At 39.8% G+C, this 17,633-nt stretch overlaps 1 protein-coding gene across 8 annotated transcripts in view; it reads right to left on the bottom strand.

Annotated features, from left to right (window-relative positions):
* The window catches only part of TMEM116 (transmembrane protein 116), a 185,919-nt gene that overhangs the window by 162,525 nt on the left and 5,761 nt on the right, over window positions 1–17,633 (bottom strand). For all 8 annotated transcript variants that reach the window (XM_070399554.1, XM_070399556.1, XM_070399555.1 and 5 more), the window contains 2 exons: window positions 16,397–16,528; window positions 700–804 (listed from right to left, as the gene is read on the bottom strand). In XM_070399554.1, coding sequence (XP_070255655.1) covers window positions 700–804; window positions 16,397–16,528 — 237 coding nt within the window. The remainder of the gene's footprint in view (window positions 1–699; window positions 805–16,396; window positions 16,529–17,633) is intronic.

Here is a 17,633-nt window from a genome sequence, read left to right as displayed (position 1 = left end):
GTGAAGAAAATATTCTGAAACTGTCATATGATGATGACTATACAACCAGATAAGTTTACTTTAAAAACCACTAAATTGTATATTTAAAATAGGTAAATTATATGATATGTAAAATACATACATGCACACAAAGAGTCCAGATGTACTGACTTAGTGAATAATTATAATGCTAGACAGTGCCAAAACTCTGTGAACCAAAGGGGGAAAGACAACTAACTTCTCCCTGGGTTAATCTTATTTTCTGATTACCATACATTAATTCCCCTGCTCTTCTGCAAACCAGTATCTTTTACCTACTCATACTGAAAAAATACAGCAGAGCAGAACACTCGCCCTTTCCATACCTATAGTTCAAATCCCAGGTTTCCAAACTGAACACTTTCCCTGACTCTTCGCCAAGACCTTTAGCAACAATGATGTACTGGCATAGAGCCAGGATTATTTCTTTTACTGAATAGAACCAGGCAGGAATGGCAGTACTGTGCATAATGTTTCCCATAATGGAGTCTTTTTTTTTTTTTTTGGTGGTATGAGATATGAGGAAATCATGTTAACAGGATAGAAACTCAGTGAGAACATGTTTTCCTTTTATTAATCTTAATTCACCTAGTCTGTGCTGAGTGTTTACAATATTGATCAAGGATATATGGGTTTGTTTTAGCATACTGTTCTTAACTATTAACTTTGAATAAAACTTACCAAGGAAAATGTGCTCTGTCCACTCTGGGTGTGTTTCATCCTTAGTTCTTTGTACAGATACCAGACATAATTGACGGTGTAGAGAAATGAAGAAATGTAGAATATCTAGGTAAAAAATCAAAACAACCCATCATAACTGCCCCACTCTGATTTCCTTTGATTTATTCCATTATTTTCTATTATAGGAGTTCTACCTACTATTCTATTAGTAACTTACTAACTAGTATCCATACCATGTAAAATATGGGAATTCTATCCAGCCTACCTAAACCATGCCTCAGCTTTTTAAAAAAATATATATATTTTAATTTTTTAATCCTCACCAGAGGATGTTTTTCCATTGATTTTTAAAAAGAGCAGAAGAGAGAGGGAAAGACAGAGAGAAATATTAATGTGAGAGAAACACATCGATTGGTTGCCTTCTACATGCATCCTGACCAGGGCCCCAGCCTGAGGAGGAACCTGCAACCAAGGTACGTACCCCTGACCAGAATCTAACCTAGCACCCTTCGATCTGCAGGCCAATGCTCTGAGCCAAACTGGCTAGGACTATATTTTTATTGATTTCAGAGAGGAAGGGAGAAGGAGAGAGAAACATCAATAAGAGAGAATCATTGATTGGCTGCCTTCTGTATGTCCCCTCCTCGGGATTGAGCTAGCAACCCAGGCATGTGCTCTGACCGGGAATCAAACTGTGACCTCCTGGTTCATAGGTCAATGCTCAACCATGAACCACACTGGTGGGGGCCAGCTTCCTTTTAAAAAAAAGAAGTTTTTATTGATTTTAGAGAGAGAAGATTGGAGAGGGAAAGAGAGAGAGACCTGCCAGAAACATTGACTGCCTCCTGCACACTCCCTACTGGGGATCAAGCTGGAAACCCGGGCATGTGCCCTGACCAGGAATTTGAATGATGACCTCTCCATGCATGGATTGACGCTCAACCAACTAAGCCAACTAAGCTCAACCACACTAACCAGGGCCTTATTTTATCCTTTGACTGTTCAGAGGAACCACAGTATTATCTAACTCCTCTCACCTAACTGGTCCACTTTTATGCACAAAATAGGTCCAGAGGCATGAATGTATGGAACAGAATGACAGAATTCAGAGGGGAGGGAAGTAAAAGGGATGATGACAAGAGATTAATCAAAGAACATATATGCATAGACCATGGACACAAACAATAGTGTAGAGAAAGCCTGGGTGGGGAAGGACAGGGGGGTGGGGGATGGAGGACATCTGTAATACTGTCAACAATAAAAAAATCATAGAATCTTTTTCTATTTTATTTTTTTATTGAAAATGCCATAAGGATTTCAATTTATATTTTTTATTAAGTTTACTGGGGTGACATTGGTTAATAAGACTATATAGGTTTGAAGTGTACATCTCTATGATACATGAACTGTATATTGCACTGTGTGCCCACCACCCAAAGTCATATCATCTTCCATCACTATATATATGACAGCCTTTACCATTTACTACCCCCAACTCACCCCTTTCCCTCTGGTAATCACCATACTGTTGTCTGTGTCTAGGGGGGCTGGATGAAAAGGGTGAAGAAATTTAGCAAGAAAAACTCATAAATGCAGACAACATTATGGTGATTACCAGAAGAAATTGGGGGTGGGGAGGTAAAGGTGGAGAAAAGTGATGGACAGAGACTTGACTTTGGGTGGTGAACACACACTATAATATTCAGATGTATTACTGAATTTTACACATGAAACATATAAAATTTTACTAACCAATGTCACCCCAATAAATTCCATTTTAAAAGAGGAAAAAACTAACAGGAAAGTTGTTTTTAAAAATAACAGAGAAGTCCTAGCTGGTTTGGCTCTGTGGATAGAGGTCGGCCTGTGGACTGAAAGGTCCCAGGTTTGATTCCTGTCAAGGGCACATGCCTGGGTTGCGGGCTCAATCCCCAGTAGGGAGCATGCAGGAGGCAGCCAGTCAATGATTCTCTCTCATCACTGATGTTTCCCTCTCTCTCTCCCTCTCCCTTCCTCTCTGAAATCAATAAAAATGTATTTTAAAAATAATAATAGCCAAAACCGGTTTGGCTCAGTGGATAGAGCATCGGCCTGCGGACTGAAAGGTCCCAGGTTCGATTCCGGTCAAGGGCATGTACCTGGGTTGCGGACACATCCCTCGTGGAAGATATGCAGGAGGCAGCTGATCGATGTTTCTCTCCCATCGATGTTTCTAACTATCTATCTCTCTCCCTTCCTCTCTGTAAAAAATCAATAAAATATCTTTAAAAAAATAATAATAATAATAAAATAAAAAATAAATAAATAACGGAGAAGTCAGTGCCCTCAGCAGTCCTGGATCTGTCTCTTGCTTCAACAGTGTTTGGATGGAACAGACCCAGGGACACCTTCAACCACCCTCCTGCGTCTTATCCAGTTACCACCTTCAGAATCACCTCCGGGACCAACCAACACACCAGTTCTACCTTAACTCCTTATTGCCGAATAACCATGAGCTCTCAAATTTGTCAGAATAATTCCACTGAGGTGGAGGCTGCAGTCAATCACCTGACCTGCATCTGTGAGGCCTCCTACAACTACCTCTCTCTGGGCTACTATTTCGACAGTAATCATGTGGCTCTCGAGGCATGAGCCACTTCTTCCGCAAGTTGGTGGAGAAGAAACGTGAGGACACTGAGCATCTCTTTAAGTTGCAAAACAAGCGTGGTGGCCGCATTCTCTTTCAGGACATGCTGAAACCTTCCCAAGATGAATGGAGCAAAACTCAGGACATCATGGAAGCTGCCCTGCCCTTGGATAAGAACCTGAACCAGGCCCTTTTGGAGCTGCATGCCCTGGGTTCTACCCATGCAGACCCTCATCTCTGTGACTTTTTGGTGAACTACTTCCTGGATGAGGTGAAACCTATCAAGAAGATGGGCGACCACCTGACTAACATCCACAGGCTAACTGGCCCTCAGGCTGGGTTGGGTGAATATCTCTTCAAAAGGCTCACCCTCAAGCAGGACTAAGAGACTTTGGAGACCAGAGGCCTTTCAGAGGACCCTCTGCATTCCCCTGGTACTTGAGCCTCTTCCCAAAACTACTAGTCATTCTTTTAACCACCCTGAAGCCCTCTCCCATGCATTGGACCAAATGAAACAATAAAGCTTTTAGCAGAAAAATAAATAAATACATACATAAATAAATAAATAATAACAGAAGACGCCTTAGCTGGTTTGCCTCAGTGGATAGAGCATCGGCCTGTGGTCTGAAGGGTCTTGGCTTTGATTCCAGTCAAGGGCACATGCCCAGGTTGCAGGCTTGAACCCCAGTAGGGGGCGTGCAAAAGGCAGCCGATCGGTGGTTCTCTCTAAACATTGATGGTTCTCTCTCTCTCGCCCTCTCCCTTCCTCTCTGAAATCAATAAAAATATATTTTAAAAATAATAACAACAGAGAAGGCAATGGATGTCAGTAAGTCACATAGTCACATAGATAAGGGGCATAGTCTCAGTGTTAGAAAGTAGTTTAGTGGCAAGAATTTGGCTGAACAACACAATAGCTCGTGGACAAGATCCTGAACAAGCTCACTACGTAAAATGCCAGGTCTCCATATTTTCAGTGAGTAACCATAATATCATGTATTATCCAGACCTGCACTGTCCAATACAGTAGGTACTAGACACATGACTATTCAAATTTAAACTAATAAATATTAGCCCTAACCGGTTTAGTTCAGTGGATGGAGCATCGACCTGCAGACTGAAAGGACCCAGTTGGGAGGGACAAGGCCTGCAGGGGAGGGCAGGTAGGGGTGACCAGGCTGGCAGGGGGAGGGCAGTTAGGGGTGACCAGGTCGGCAAGGTCAAGGGCATGTACCTTGGTTGCGGGCAAATCCCCAGTAGGGGGTGTGCAGGAGGCAGCTGGTCGATGTTTCTCTCTCATCGATGTTTCTAACTCTCTATCCCTCTCCCTTCCTCTCTGTAAAAAATCAATAAAATATATTTACAAACTAATAAATATTAAATACAATTTAAAATACAGTTCCTCAGTCACACCAGCCCTATTTTAAGTGCTCAATACCTACGTGTGATTACTGGTTAACACTTTCGATAGCACAGACAGAGAATATTTCCATCCCCCCTGATCTTGAGACATGACTTTACCTCCCTCCTTACACTGCCTGACTTTAGACCATTTTACTGCTCAAGTTTATCAGAAAAAAATAAAAGAAAGAAATCTCAGATCAATACATTTGGCTTCTAAAAGATATAATAAGGAGAGACTGAAATTTTTGGTTAGGTGAAATTTTGGTTTGGTTACCCATTCGATGATACTTTTCTGAATCTCCCCAGTTAGAACCAATCACTTGGGTGATGGGTAGGGGCTGAGAGGATAGGGGGGAGGGGGAGGGAGGGTGGAAACAGGAAATATCTATAATACTATCCTATCTAATAAAGAGGTAATATGCAAATTGACCATCGCTCCAACACACAAGATGGCCGCATTCATGTGGACACAAGATGGTCAGCAGGGGAGGGCAGATGTGGGCGATCAGGCCAGCAGGGGAGGGCAGTTGGGAGGGACAAGGCCTACAGGGGAGGGCAGGTAGGGGCGACCAGGCTGGCAGGGGGAGGGCAGTTAGGGGTGACCAGGCTGGCAGGGCAGGGCAGTTAGGGGCAATCGGGTCGGCAGGGGAGCACTTAGGCGTCAATCAGGCTGACAGGGGAGTGGTTAGGGGGTGATCAGGGTGGCAGACAGAAGCAGTTAGGGGCAATCAGGCAGGCAGGCAGGTGAGTGGTTGGGAGCCAGCAGTCCTGGATTGTGAGAGGGATGTTTGACTGCCCATTTATGCCCAATCCCAATCGGGCCTAAACAGGTAGTCGGACTTCACTCAAGGGATCCCAGGTTGAAGAGGGTGCAGGCTGGGCTGAGGGACACACACACCCTCATGCATAAATTTCATGCACCGGGCCTCTAGTCAACAATAAAAAATAAATTTAAAAAATAAATTAACTGATTAATTAAAATAATTTTTTAAAAAAGAACCAATCACTTCTTTTACATTCCTAGTTTATACTTTTATTAAAGAACTAGAGAGCCGGTGCACGGGATTCATGCACTGGTGGGGGGCATTGCCTGCGGGGATCAGCCCACTGTGGGAGTGTCACTCATCCCAGTCAGTGGAGTGGCGCTCTCACTGTAGGAGCACACTGACCACCAGGAGGCAGCTCCTGCATTGAGCGTCTGCCCCCTGGTAGTCAGTGCATGTCATAGTGACTGGTCGAGTGGTCGTTCTGGTCATTCCACCATTTGGTCACTGGGCTTTTATTATATAGGATATAATTTGCTTTGTACTGTAATGATTTAGATAAAGTACATATGTCTAGTCTCCCATTAAATTTTAATCTCTGAGGTGAAGAATCATATTTGTTTCTATATTTATACCACCATAACATAACCAACCTCACTTTCTAGCAACTCAGCACAGAACTTTATGCACAGCCAGCACTCACAGCTCGAGGTGAATTATCACTAGAATTGTAAACTCCTGAGAATAAGAAATTTATCTATCTTGTTCATCCATGTGTACTCCAGAATGTAGTATAATGACTAGAACATTGTAAACAATAAACAGTTATCTAATAACTTTGAGGTTCTTTATCTGATGCCATAGGCAGATGTAAGTTTAGTTTCTTAAGAAAAAATCTGTAGCAAAAGGATTTCTAAAATGTTTCCATCATTACTAAAGTGAATATTTAAAATAAGTGATGGTTTATAGCAGGAAGTAAATTACATGTCTCTCCAATCATGACAGTAAAATTTGATATGTGATTTGATTTCCTTGTCTTTCTCTCTCCTCTTGAGATTTAAAGAGAATGGCCATTCTATGATGAGGAAACAGAAGTCTGAGGAAGCAATAGCTGGGTGGAGGTGGTCAAAAAGGGGAGAAAATGGGAGACATCTGTAATTGTAATTTTTTAAAAGGCAATTTCATTTAAGCCCAGTAGGGGGAACCAGGATGTCATTATATTAGATAGATTCCCTCCACCCTCATAACAGACACAGAAAATTCTAAACTTGGCCTTTCATACACTTTAGAAAAAACTCTACAGTGGGGCCTTGACTTACAAGTTTAATTTGTTCCGTGATGGAGCTCGCAACTCAAATTACTCGTATGTCAAATCAAAAAGTGAACGAGTGAGACACGTGATGCTGGGCTGATGTTTTGGCATTCACTGTGACGTTCGCTGCACCAACTAGCGGTGGGGTATTTGAAGCTGGCTCATAACCCGAATTTTAGCTCGCAACTCAAAGCAAAAAATCGGCCAAGAGATGGCTCGTATCTCGAAAAACTCATTAGTCGGGACACTCGTAAGTGAAGGCCCCACTGTATTTAGGAAAAAAACTATTCAAGCCTGAGAGATATTGTTGTTAATAACCTTGACCATTGTGATTAATGTTAACATTCTTCAATTTATAGTTGACTATAAATTTATCACCTTACTTTGTATTCTTTTGAGAAACTCAACTCTATCATCTTTACTCTCTTAAAATACCAGCGAAGCAAATAGTTATTGAATTACCAACATGTGTAAAGAAGAATTTATAACAGGAAAGACAAACAAGAACCTTCTATTCAAGCTTATATTGGTATTAGTTTTATAACTTAAAAGTATTTTTACATAAGACTGACATTTCATCCTATTTTTGTCATAAGAAACCCAAGCTGATAAGTGAATTTGTTTGTTTGTTTTAATATATTTTATTGATTTTTTACAGAGAGGAGGGAGAAGGATAGAGAGTTAGAAACATTGATGAGAGAGAAACATCGATCAGCCGCCTCCTGCATACCCCCCACTGGGGATATGCCCGCAACCAAGGTACATACCCTTGATCGGAATCGAACCTGGGACCCTTCAGTCTGCAGGCCGACGCTCTATCCACTGAGCCAAACCGGTTAGGGCAGTGAATTTGTTTTTAAAGTGACTTATTTAAGGTCTGTTATATGGCAGAAACTATTTTGCTTCTACTATTAAATTAATGAAAAAGTAATGTAAGAAGTTATTCGCCCAAAATCTCACCTACAGCAGCCTAAAGCAGATCCAACAAGGTAACTCCAGAATCCTGATTTTCAATCAGGTCTTTTTTTTTAAATTGAATCCTGAGACTAAATGAAGCCTCAATGACTTTGGTTCACTCTTTTACAAGATGAAGATACTTAAAACTATATCAAACATGTGGTTTTCTATTTCTTTGTAAAATTGTCTTCAAAGATGGCAACTCAAGCTTATCATAGAAAATAGAGATAGAGTACAATCAAGTATAAAAATACTTGAGGATGAAATTTTTAAAACAAATTCCTGATTCTATGCCATCAGAAGTGACAGAAAATAATATAAGAGAGTTTCACTCTAGACCAGCCGTGTGCAAACTACGGCCCGCGGGCCGGATCCGGCCCGTTTGAAATGAATAAAACTAAAAAAAAAAAAAAAAAAAAAAAGACCGTACCCTTTTATGTAATGATGTTTACTTCGAATTTATATTAGTTCACACAAACACTCCATCCATGCTTTTGTTCCGGCCCTCGGGTCCAGTTTAAGAACCCATTGTGGCCCTCGAGTCAAAAAGTTTGCCCATAGACTTTAAATGTCCCAAAAACACTTAGGATGACAGATAAAGCTATTTCTATGACATGGGTCTAGGGTCCAAGGGATTTTTTTCTTGCTGTTAAGAGTACTTACTCCTGCCCAGCCAGCATGGCTCAGTGGTTGAGCACTACCTATGAATCAGGAAGTCACAGTTCAATTTCTGGCCGGAGCACATACTGTTCAGGTTGCCGGCTCAATCCAATGGGAGACACGCAGGAGGCAGCCAATCAATGATTGTCTCTCATCATTGATGTTTCTATAGCTCTCTCCCTCTCACTTCCTCTCTGAAATCAATAAAAATATATATTTTTAAAAGGAGTACTTACCCCTAACAAAGAGGATTGGTCATGATACAAATCTGTTCTGTTACAGATCAGACACAGTGCCACTGCAATAATCAGACGTTTGTTAGTTTGTGGCTAAGAGTTGTAAAAGCTAGCCACAGGGGGCTAATATCAGAAATCTACTCAGACAGAAGGGCCTAGTGCAGGGGTGGGCAAACTTTTTGACTCGAGGGCCACAATGGGTTCTTAAACTGGACCGGAGGGCCAGAACAAAAGCATGGATGGAGTGTTTGTGTGAGCTAATATAAATTCAAAGTAAACATCATTATATAAAAGGGTACAGTCTTTTTTTTTTTTTAGTTTTATTCATTTCAAACGGGCCGGATCCGGCCCGAGGGCCTTAGTTTGCCCACGGCTAGCCTAGTGCCTCTAGATATGGGATTAAATCCAGGGAAGTCAGCTATCAATTAGCAAAAATTTATTTGAATTCCTATTATATTAAAACCATTTGAAGACTCTAAAATAATCACAATAATTTTATATAGACCCACAGCCACTGTAGAATTTATGCCTTTGACTTAGGCTAAGTCTAAGAGGTCAGAAAGGCAATGAGAACACATTAACAAGTTAAGATGGTGAAATCCAATTCTAGCTGAGGGAATATTTTTATTTATTTTATTTTTTAAATATATTTTATTGATTTTTTACAGAGAGGAAGGGAGAGGGATAGAGAGTTAGAAACATCGATCAGCTGCCTCCTGCACACTCCCCACTGGGTATGTGCCCCCAACTAAGGTACATGCCCTTGACTGGAATCGAATCTGGGACCTTTGAGTCCGCAGGCCAACGCTCTATCCACTGAGCCAAACCGGTTAGGGCGGAAATATTTTTAATAGACCCCGCTTTCTATTGCCAGGCATTCAGAAAGAAATGGATCAGTAAGAATGTGGAAAAAATAAAAGGCCTACAGGTGAATTCTGTTCTTAAGGAAATACACAGAGATACTATTTTACCTTCAAAAATAATGATAATAAAAATAACAATAGTTTACACTAAGGGCAAGCATTTTGCATTTGTTATCTAATTTAATCTTCACAACAACCCTAAAAACCTTATCATTGTCCCTATTTTACATAGGGAAACTAAGACAGAGAAGTTAACTTGTTAAAAAAAAAAAATCACACAGCAAACAAGTGCTAGAGCTGGGATTTCAACTCACATATGTTTGACTCCAAACTCTATGCTTTAACTCCAAGCCATACACTTCACATCATTTGCAATCCAAACTGATATCTCTAAAGTACCTGACTAACATATCTTCCATAAAACGAAGCTGGGCTCGTTCACTAAGAAAATATGATTGCTGACATGTCAACCTGTTTCAAAATAAACACTAGAATACCCAAGAGTAAACAGAGAAGCTGACTAGGACAGTGTCTGGTACTGTCATTATCTTGTTTCTCCATAGCAGTTATCCCTGGTAAAGAGAAATATTAGTACAACGATACTCCTAGACCCTTTTGGGAAAAGCATTGAATTTGTTTTTGATCCCAAGATTGATATGGGGGACAATTACAAATAACCAAATAAGGGGGACAATTACATATAACCAAATCAATTCTCTCAGTGCAGAACTTGTCATCTAATAAATTAAAAATCTCAGCATCTTAGATTATGGATCAGATTCCATCTTTCAGGCTAGTTGCTATAGTCTAGACCAGGGGTGGTGAACTTTTTTCTGCCAAGGGCCATTTGGATATTTATAACATCATTCGAGAGTCATACAAAATTATCAAGTTAAAAATTAGCCTGCTATATTTGGTCAAACATTTAATTAACTCACCCCTAATGTCTTAGCAGGGCCGGACCAAATGATTTTTCAGGCCTTATAAGGTCACAGGGCTGGACATTCCCCACCCCTAGTCTAGACAAAGCCTTTTGAGCCAAATATTATGTCACTTTAACATCTGTTTACTGATTGGCTAAGTTCACAAAAAAGTAGCACCTGAAAAACATCACATCTCAACTTGTTAATCAAATACTGAAATTATTTCTGATGGCTTGGTTCTCAAACTCACTTTGCTTCTCAGCTACGTTTCAGAACAAAAGACTAGCTCTTGGTAAATGATTGATTTCTTCTGCTTCAGTTCAGTGAAGTGGCACAAGGGTACAGAGCCAGTTCTTCCCCACCCCCAACCATCTCTGGATTTCCTACAGAACTCTTTTCATCTAAATCAGACAGAAACTCAACAGGCACATAATGAAGTTATAATATAACTAGAGGCCTGGTGCATGAAATTAGTACACTTGGGGGGAGGGTCCCTCAGCCTGGCCTGTGTCATCTTGCAGTCCAGGAGCTCTCATGGGATGTCCAAGTGACGGCTTAGGCCTGCTCCTGCCTAAGCCATCAGTGAGACATCCTTAGCACTGCCGCAGAGGAGGGAGAGGCTCCCACCACCACCACTGCACTCACCAGCCGTGAGCCGGGCTTCTGGCTGAGCAGTGCTCCCTGGTGGGAGTGCACTGATCACCAGGGGACAGCTCCTGCCTTGAGCATATGCCCCCTGGTGGTCAGTGCGCATCACAGCGACCAGTCATTCCGCCATTTGGTCAATTTGCATATTAGCCTTTTATTTTATAGGATAGGTGGAAAAGCCTGATTCTAATTTGTATCTCCCATCCACCCCAGGAGAGGAGGAAAAGCTCAAAAGAAAAAAATATTCACATGTCCTGAAGCTTTAGCATCCTAAATCTGAAAAGGACTTTGAAAGGCCCTTTAGTGGAATAATTTCCAAATGCTGGTTAAGAATTTAGTGCTGATCCCTGACAAAACAGTCACTGGTCTAAGAAATATTGAGAAAAATATAGTCAATGTAATAAGTATTTCATAAAGCTATATTTACTTACTACTTTAAAGAAACCACCTTTGCCCTAACCGGTTTGACTCAGTGGATAGAACGTCAGCCTGCAGACTGAAGGGTCCCAGGTTTGATTCCAGTCAAGGGCATGTACCTTGGTTGCAGGCACAATCCCAGTAGGAGGTGTGCAGGAGGCAGGTGATCAATGTTTCTCTCTCATCGATGTTTCTAACTCTCTATCCCTCTCCCTTCCTCTCTGTAAAAAAATCAATAAAATATATATTTTTTTAAGAAGAAACCACATTTTGCCGAAACCGGTTTGGCTCAGTGGATAGAGCGTCGGCCTGCGGACTGAAAGGTCCCAGGTTCGATTCCGGTCAAGGGCATGTACCTGGGTTGTGGGCACATCCCCAGTGGGAGATGTGCAGGAGGCAGCTGATCGATGTTTCTCTCTCATCAATGTTTCTAACTCTATCTCTCTCCCTTCCTCTCTGTAAAAAATCAATAAAATATATTTTTTAAAAAAAGAAACCACCTTTTATTCTGAGATTATACTAGCACTTTGTCTAGTTTTTTTTGGTATCAATTGTCATTTCACACAGATAAAAATTATAGACATATCTGATAAGGAAACAACAAAGAGACCATGATGACTTATTCCTAGCAATCCTCAAGGTTTCTTACCAAATTAAATTCTTTCCTACTACTGCTTAAGCCCATTTTTGTTTCATTCTGCTTCAGTGGAAATTATTAATAATTACTATTTTCTAACAATCTCAGCACCAGTTTTCAAAAAGGTTTTTTTCAAAAAGGGTCTTCCTACTCAAAGAATGAAACTGAAAATCTAGATTCAGAAACTTGGATATCTTGTTTAGACCAGGTGACTGGTTCTCTTTCTTTACTATGATGCTTGGAAAATCTAGAACTTCTTCATCTGCTTGTGCAAACAAGGAATGCCCTGCTTTTTTCAAGAACCAGTTAGAGGAGAATTTTGAAAAGCAGAGACATTTAATCTAAACTGATCAAATTATGAAAGTGAGAGGTAAAAGAAGTGAGGTGAACTTTTACTTTTCAATTGTATATCCCTCTTTATTTTTTACCTGTTTATTGAGAATATATATTAGTTTTATAATTTATATATATCAAATTTTAATACAATACAGACAGCAAATTACCATAATAAAATGATGTTCAACATCTTAAGTTATTAGGGAACTGCAAATTAAAACAACAAGATACCACTATATCCTTATTAGAATCTAAAGCACTGACACCAATTGCTGGTGAGGATGCAAAGCAACAGTGATTGTTATTTATTGCAAACTGGTGAGATTGCAAATTGTATACAGTCATGTGTCACTTAATAATGGGAATATGTTTTGAGAAATGTGTCATTAGGCAATCTCACCATTGTGCAAACAGAGAGTGCACTTACACAAACCCAGATGGTCTAGCCCAGTAGTCGGCAAACCGCGGCTCGCGAGCCACATGCGGCTCTTTGGCCCCTTTAGTGTAGCTCTTCCACAAAATACCACGTGCGGTATTTTAAATATAAGGGAAGCTTTTCTCAACAGGTTCCAGGAATTCAGAAACAGCAAAGCGACGTTAGCCTTTGTTAAAAAACCTCTCAATGCTACTGTAACAGAATTAAATTTTTCTCCCTTTAATATTGACATTGGCAACTTTGAAATGCAATTGCTGGATTTAAAAAACAAAGAACTCTGGAGCTCGAAATTTGAACGTCTTTGTGCTGATATAGAAATATTGGAGAAAAACAAATGTGAACTTAGTTCACAGCACAAGTGGTCTGCTTTGAAAGACCTGGAGAAGGAAGATATGTTGATTTTTAACACCTGGAATAGTATTCCTGACTCATATAATCAACTGAAAAAACTAGTGTTTGCTGTTCTTTCCTTATTCGGGTCTACATATTTATGCAAACCATCATTTTCAAGCATGAACCTTATCAAGAGTAAATTGAGAAGTTGTCTTATTGATGAGAACCTGGAATTGTGCCTAAAATTAAAAACAACAACATACAAACCTGATTTACCCAAACTTTCCAGGGAGATGCAAGGTCATCGTTCACATTAGTGATTGTCAGTCATTGTCATGATTTAATTTTAAGGATATTGTAAGGTAAATTATAAGGAATTTAATTTTATCAATAAATAATATCTTTATTAAGTATGATGTCAAGTTTTATTCAACATACCTATAGTTTAACTAAGACTTAAAACTTTAAGTAAAGTTTATTACGTTAATTTTAGGGAACGTTGTGGAGTGAAAGATGTAGTGTCGAGGATTGAGAAAGGTATGTTGAGATGGTTTGGACATATAGAGAGCATGAACGAAAGGAGATAGACAAAACAAGTAGACAAGACGAGTGCGGATGGGAGAGTTGGAAGGGGTTGACCTCAGCGAACGTACCTCAATCAGATTGAGGACGTTTTTAGCAAAGGCCAGCTTAGGAGTACCCTAATTAAGTTAATAACAATGTACCTACCTATATAGTTTAAGTTTAAAAAATTTGGCTCTCAAAAGAAATCTCAATCGCTGTACTATTGATATTTGGCTCTGTTGACTAATGAGTTTGCTGACCACTGGTCTAGCCTCCTACACACCTAGGCTATATGGTATAGCTATTACCCCTAAGCTGCAAATGTGTACAGCATGTGACTGTACTGAATCGTGCAGGCAACTATAACACAATGATAAGTATTTGTGTATTTAAACATTAAAAAGATGCAGTAAAAATATAGGAGATTTTTTAAAAAACGGTGTACCTGCATAGGCCATTTATCATGAATGGAGCTTGCAGGACTGGAAGTTGCTCTGGATGAGTCAGTGAGTGAGTGGTGAATGAATGTGGAGGATTATGACATTACTGTACACTACTTTATAAATACTTTACCACTTACGTTACACTAAATTTATAAAAAATATTTTCTTTCTTCAATAAACTAAACTTAGCTTACTGTACATTTTACTTTATAAACTTCAAAATTTTTCTTAACTTTTTGACTCTTTGTAATAACAGCTTAAAACAAACACATTGTAAAGCTGTACAAACCCTTTTCTTTCTTTATATTCTCATTCTACAAAATGTTTTCTATTGTTAATGGTTTTATTTTTTAATGTTTTAAACATTTAAGACACAAATAAATACATTAGCCTAGGCCTACACAGGGTCAGGATCATCAACATCACTGCCTTCCACCTCCACATCTTGTCCCACTGAAGGTCTTCAGGGGCATTCATGAAGCTGTCCTCTCCCAGGACAACAATGCCTTCTTCTGGAACACTGAACGAGCTGTCTGAGGCTCTTCTTGAGGAGGTGTCATTCTTTTCATATATACATCCACGGTGGTTTGCTAGGTTTCTTTTTTTCATTATAGATTTGCTTGTAAACAGATAATGTACCATGAATATTCCTCGGTATTAATAAAAACCTTTCAGTGTTGAGGTCTATGTTTTCAAACTCTTAAGGAGCTTGTTGAGGTCTGCAAAAGCTTCTGCTAACCCCTTCATGTGAATTTTCTTGGGAGGAGTCTTCTTTTCTTTCTCTTACAGTTACTTTTCTCTTGACTCTCCTTCAGCTACGCGTTCCTGTTCCAGTTCCAACTCATCAGTCAATTCCTTAGCAGCCACCTCCAGGAGCTCCTCAATGTCACCCTCACCCACACCCAGGTTAAAGTTGTTAGCCATCTGGGCCATAGCCTTGCTGACCTCAACAACCTCCTATTCCTTGAAAAATCCTTTGAAATCATGAACTACGATGTCACTAAGCAATAGGAATATTTCAGCTCCATTATAATCGTAGGGAACAACGTCATATATGCAGTCCTTTGTTGCCCAAACACCATTATAAGAAGCATGACCACAGACATTTTGGAAGATAGTTCGGCAGTATTTTACAAACCTAAACAGAAGTTTGTCATAGAATCCAGAAATCATGCCTTTCCCCTTAAACAATTTAAAAACTTATATGCACACAAAAGTTACACACAGATATTTACAGCATGGAGCCCATGCCCGACTGGTATGACTTAGTGGCTGAGCTTCCACCCATAAACCAGGAGGTCACGGTTTGATTCCTGATCAGGGGCATGCAGGAGGCAGCCAATCAATAATTCTCTCTCACGTCCTAGCCATTTTGGCTCAGCAGAGAGAATGTCAGCCTACAATTCTGGTCAAGGGCACATGCCCTGGATGCGGGCTCGATCCCCAGTAGGGGGCGTGCAGGAGGCAGCCAATCAATGATTCTCTCTCATCATTGATGTTTCTATCTCTCTCTCCCTCTCCCTTCCTCTCTGAAATCAATAAAAATATAAAATAATAATTCTGTCTCATCATTGATGTTTCTCTCTCTACCTTTCCCTTCCTCTCTGAAATCAATAAAAATACATTTTTTTAAAGTTGTGCAATTTCTTTTAAAAATATTATTTTTTTAATCCTAACTGGAGGACATGCTTAGAGACAGGAAGGGGGGGGAAGGGTGGGAAGAGAAAGAGGGATGGAGAGAGAGAGTGAGAGAGTGAGAAAGAGAGAAAGAGAGAGAAACATGGATCAGTTATCTTCCATAGGCTCCCCAGTTGGGGATCAAAGCCACAACCCAGGGATGTGCCCTGAGTGGGAATGGAACCGGCAAACTCTCAGTGCACGGGATGACGCTCAACCAACTGAGCCACTCCAGCCGGACTATCTGGGTGATTTTAATTATCTTTTTGCTTCTCTGGATTTTTCAAATTTTCTATAATAAACAAGTAATTTTTTTACTATGAAAAACAATAAAAGCTATTGCGTCAAAGTGTGACAATAAACAAAAGGGTCCCACTTCCCAGATTGTATTATTTTTTTGCTTCCTATTTATCTGAGTGTGCCTTTCTTGTAATGTACAGTCACAATCTAGCAGTACTCACCTGTCCTACTGCTTGCAGGTTATAGCAGACAATGTCCTTATTGGCTGCTGAAGTTCCATAGAGAAGTGCTTCAATGAGCCAGCATATCCCCAGGAGGAGGTCAGAGAAGCTCAGATAAAAGAGTGGCCTCATCTGTCAAAGCAACAAAAGCCTCATTTCATAAATGATGTTAACAAGGAATTATTTTTATGTTTTACCTTTTTAGTAGAAACTGGGCATCGTTTTTCTGGAGCCTGTCTCACTGGCTGACTGTGAGGAATGTAAAGGAATACACCAGGTAGGAGGCAATCTGTTATCACAACTATCCTAACTGTCCCGGAATCAGAGTACTTATGGATTAGCATTGGCCCTTGTTCCTCATAGACATTCCTTCCTCAAACATAGAATCAAAGTAAACATAGAATTACAAATCCGTGCACCGGGCCTCTAGTTTATCTTATAAGTTTCCGTATCAATGAAAATATCAGAATAAATTGTATATGTTGACTATGAATGTCTAACCATATTGGTGAAGTTTGCCTTTCTCACTTTCTAGTATCCTCCTTTCTTTTTTATCTCCCTACTCCCACTTTTCTAAAAACAGTTTTGGTCCTCCTATAGAGAAAACTATAAAATATTTATTGAGAGATACCAAAGGAAGATCTATAAGTGAAAAAATATACCATGCTCATGGATTATAAGACCCAATGTTATAGAAATGTCAGTTCTCCCTAAATTGATATATAGGTTAAATGCAATCTCAATGACATCTCAACATATTTTCTTGTGAAATTTAACAAGCTGGCTCTAAATCTAACTGACAGATACAAAATATCAAGGTAAACTCTTGAAGAAAAACAAGCAAGACACTCAAAGAAAAAGGAGAAGGACTTGTCCTACACATATCAAAACTTAATGTAAAGCTAGAGCACAGATACTGTGGTCCTAAACACAGGGATGAACAAACAGACCAATGAAACAGAATAGAGAGCCCCAAACAACCCCAAGCATGTATACAGACTTTTGACATATGGTAGAGGTGGCTTTTTAGATCAATGGAAAAAAAGATAGTCTTCTCAAAATATGATACTATAACAATTGAATATCTATTAGATAAAAGTAAAATCAGGTATCTATTGAATAAAAGTGGACAGAGCATCAGCCTGTAGACCAAAGGGTCCCATGGTTTTTATCTCACACTCAAAAATCAGTTTCAACTAGTTTAAAAGATCAAATTGTCTTCGACTTCTGGTTATGG

The sequence above is a fragment of the Myotis yumanensis genome, unplaced genomic scaffold (assembly GCF_028538775.1).
Source record: "Myotis yumanensis isolate MYYU_CA2020_CCGP unplaced genomic scaffold, mMyoYum1.0.hap1 SCAF_19, whole genome shotgun sequence".
NCBI classification, from domain to species: Eukaryota; Metazoa; Chordata; class Mammalia; order Chiroptera; family Vespertilionidae; genus Myotis; species Myotis yumanensis.
This window is presented reverse-complemented; position numbering and strand designations above follow the sequence as displayed.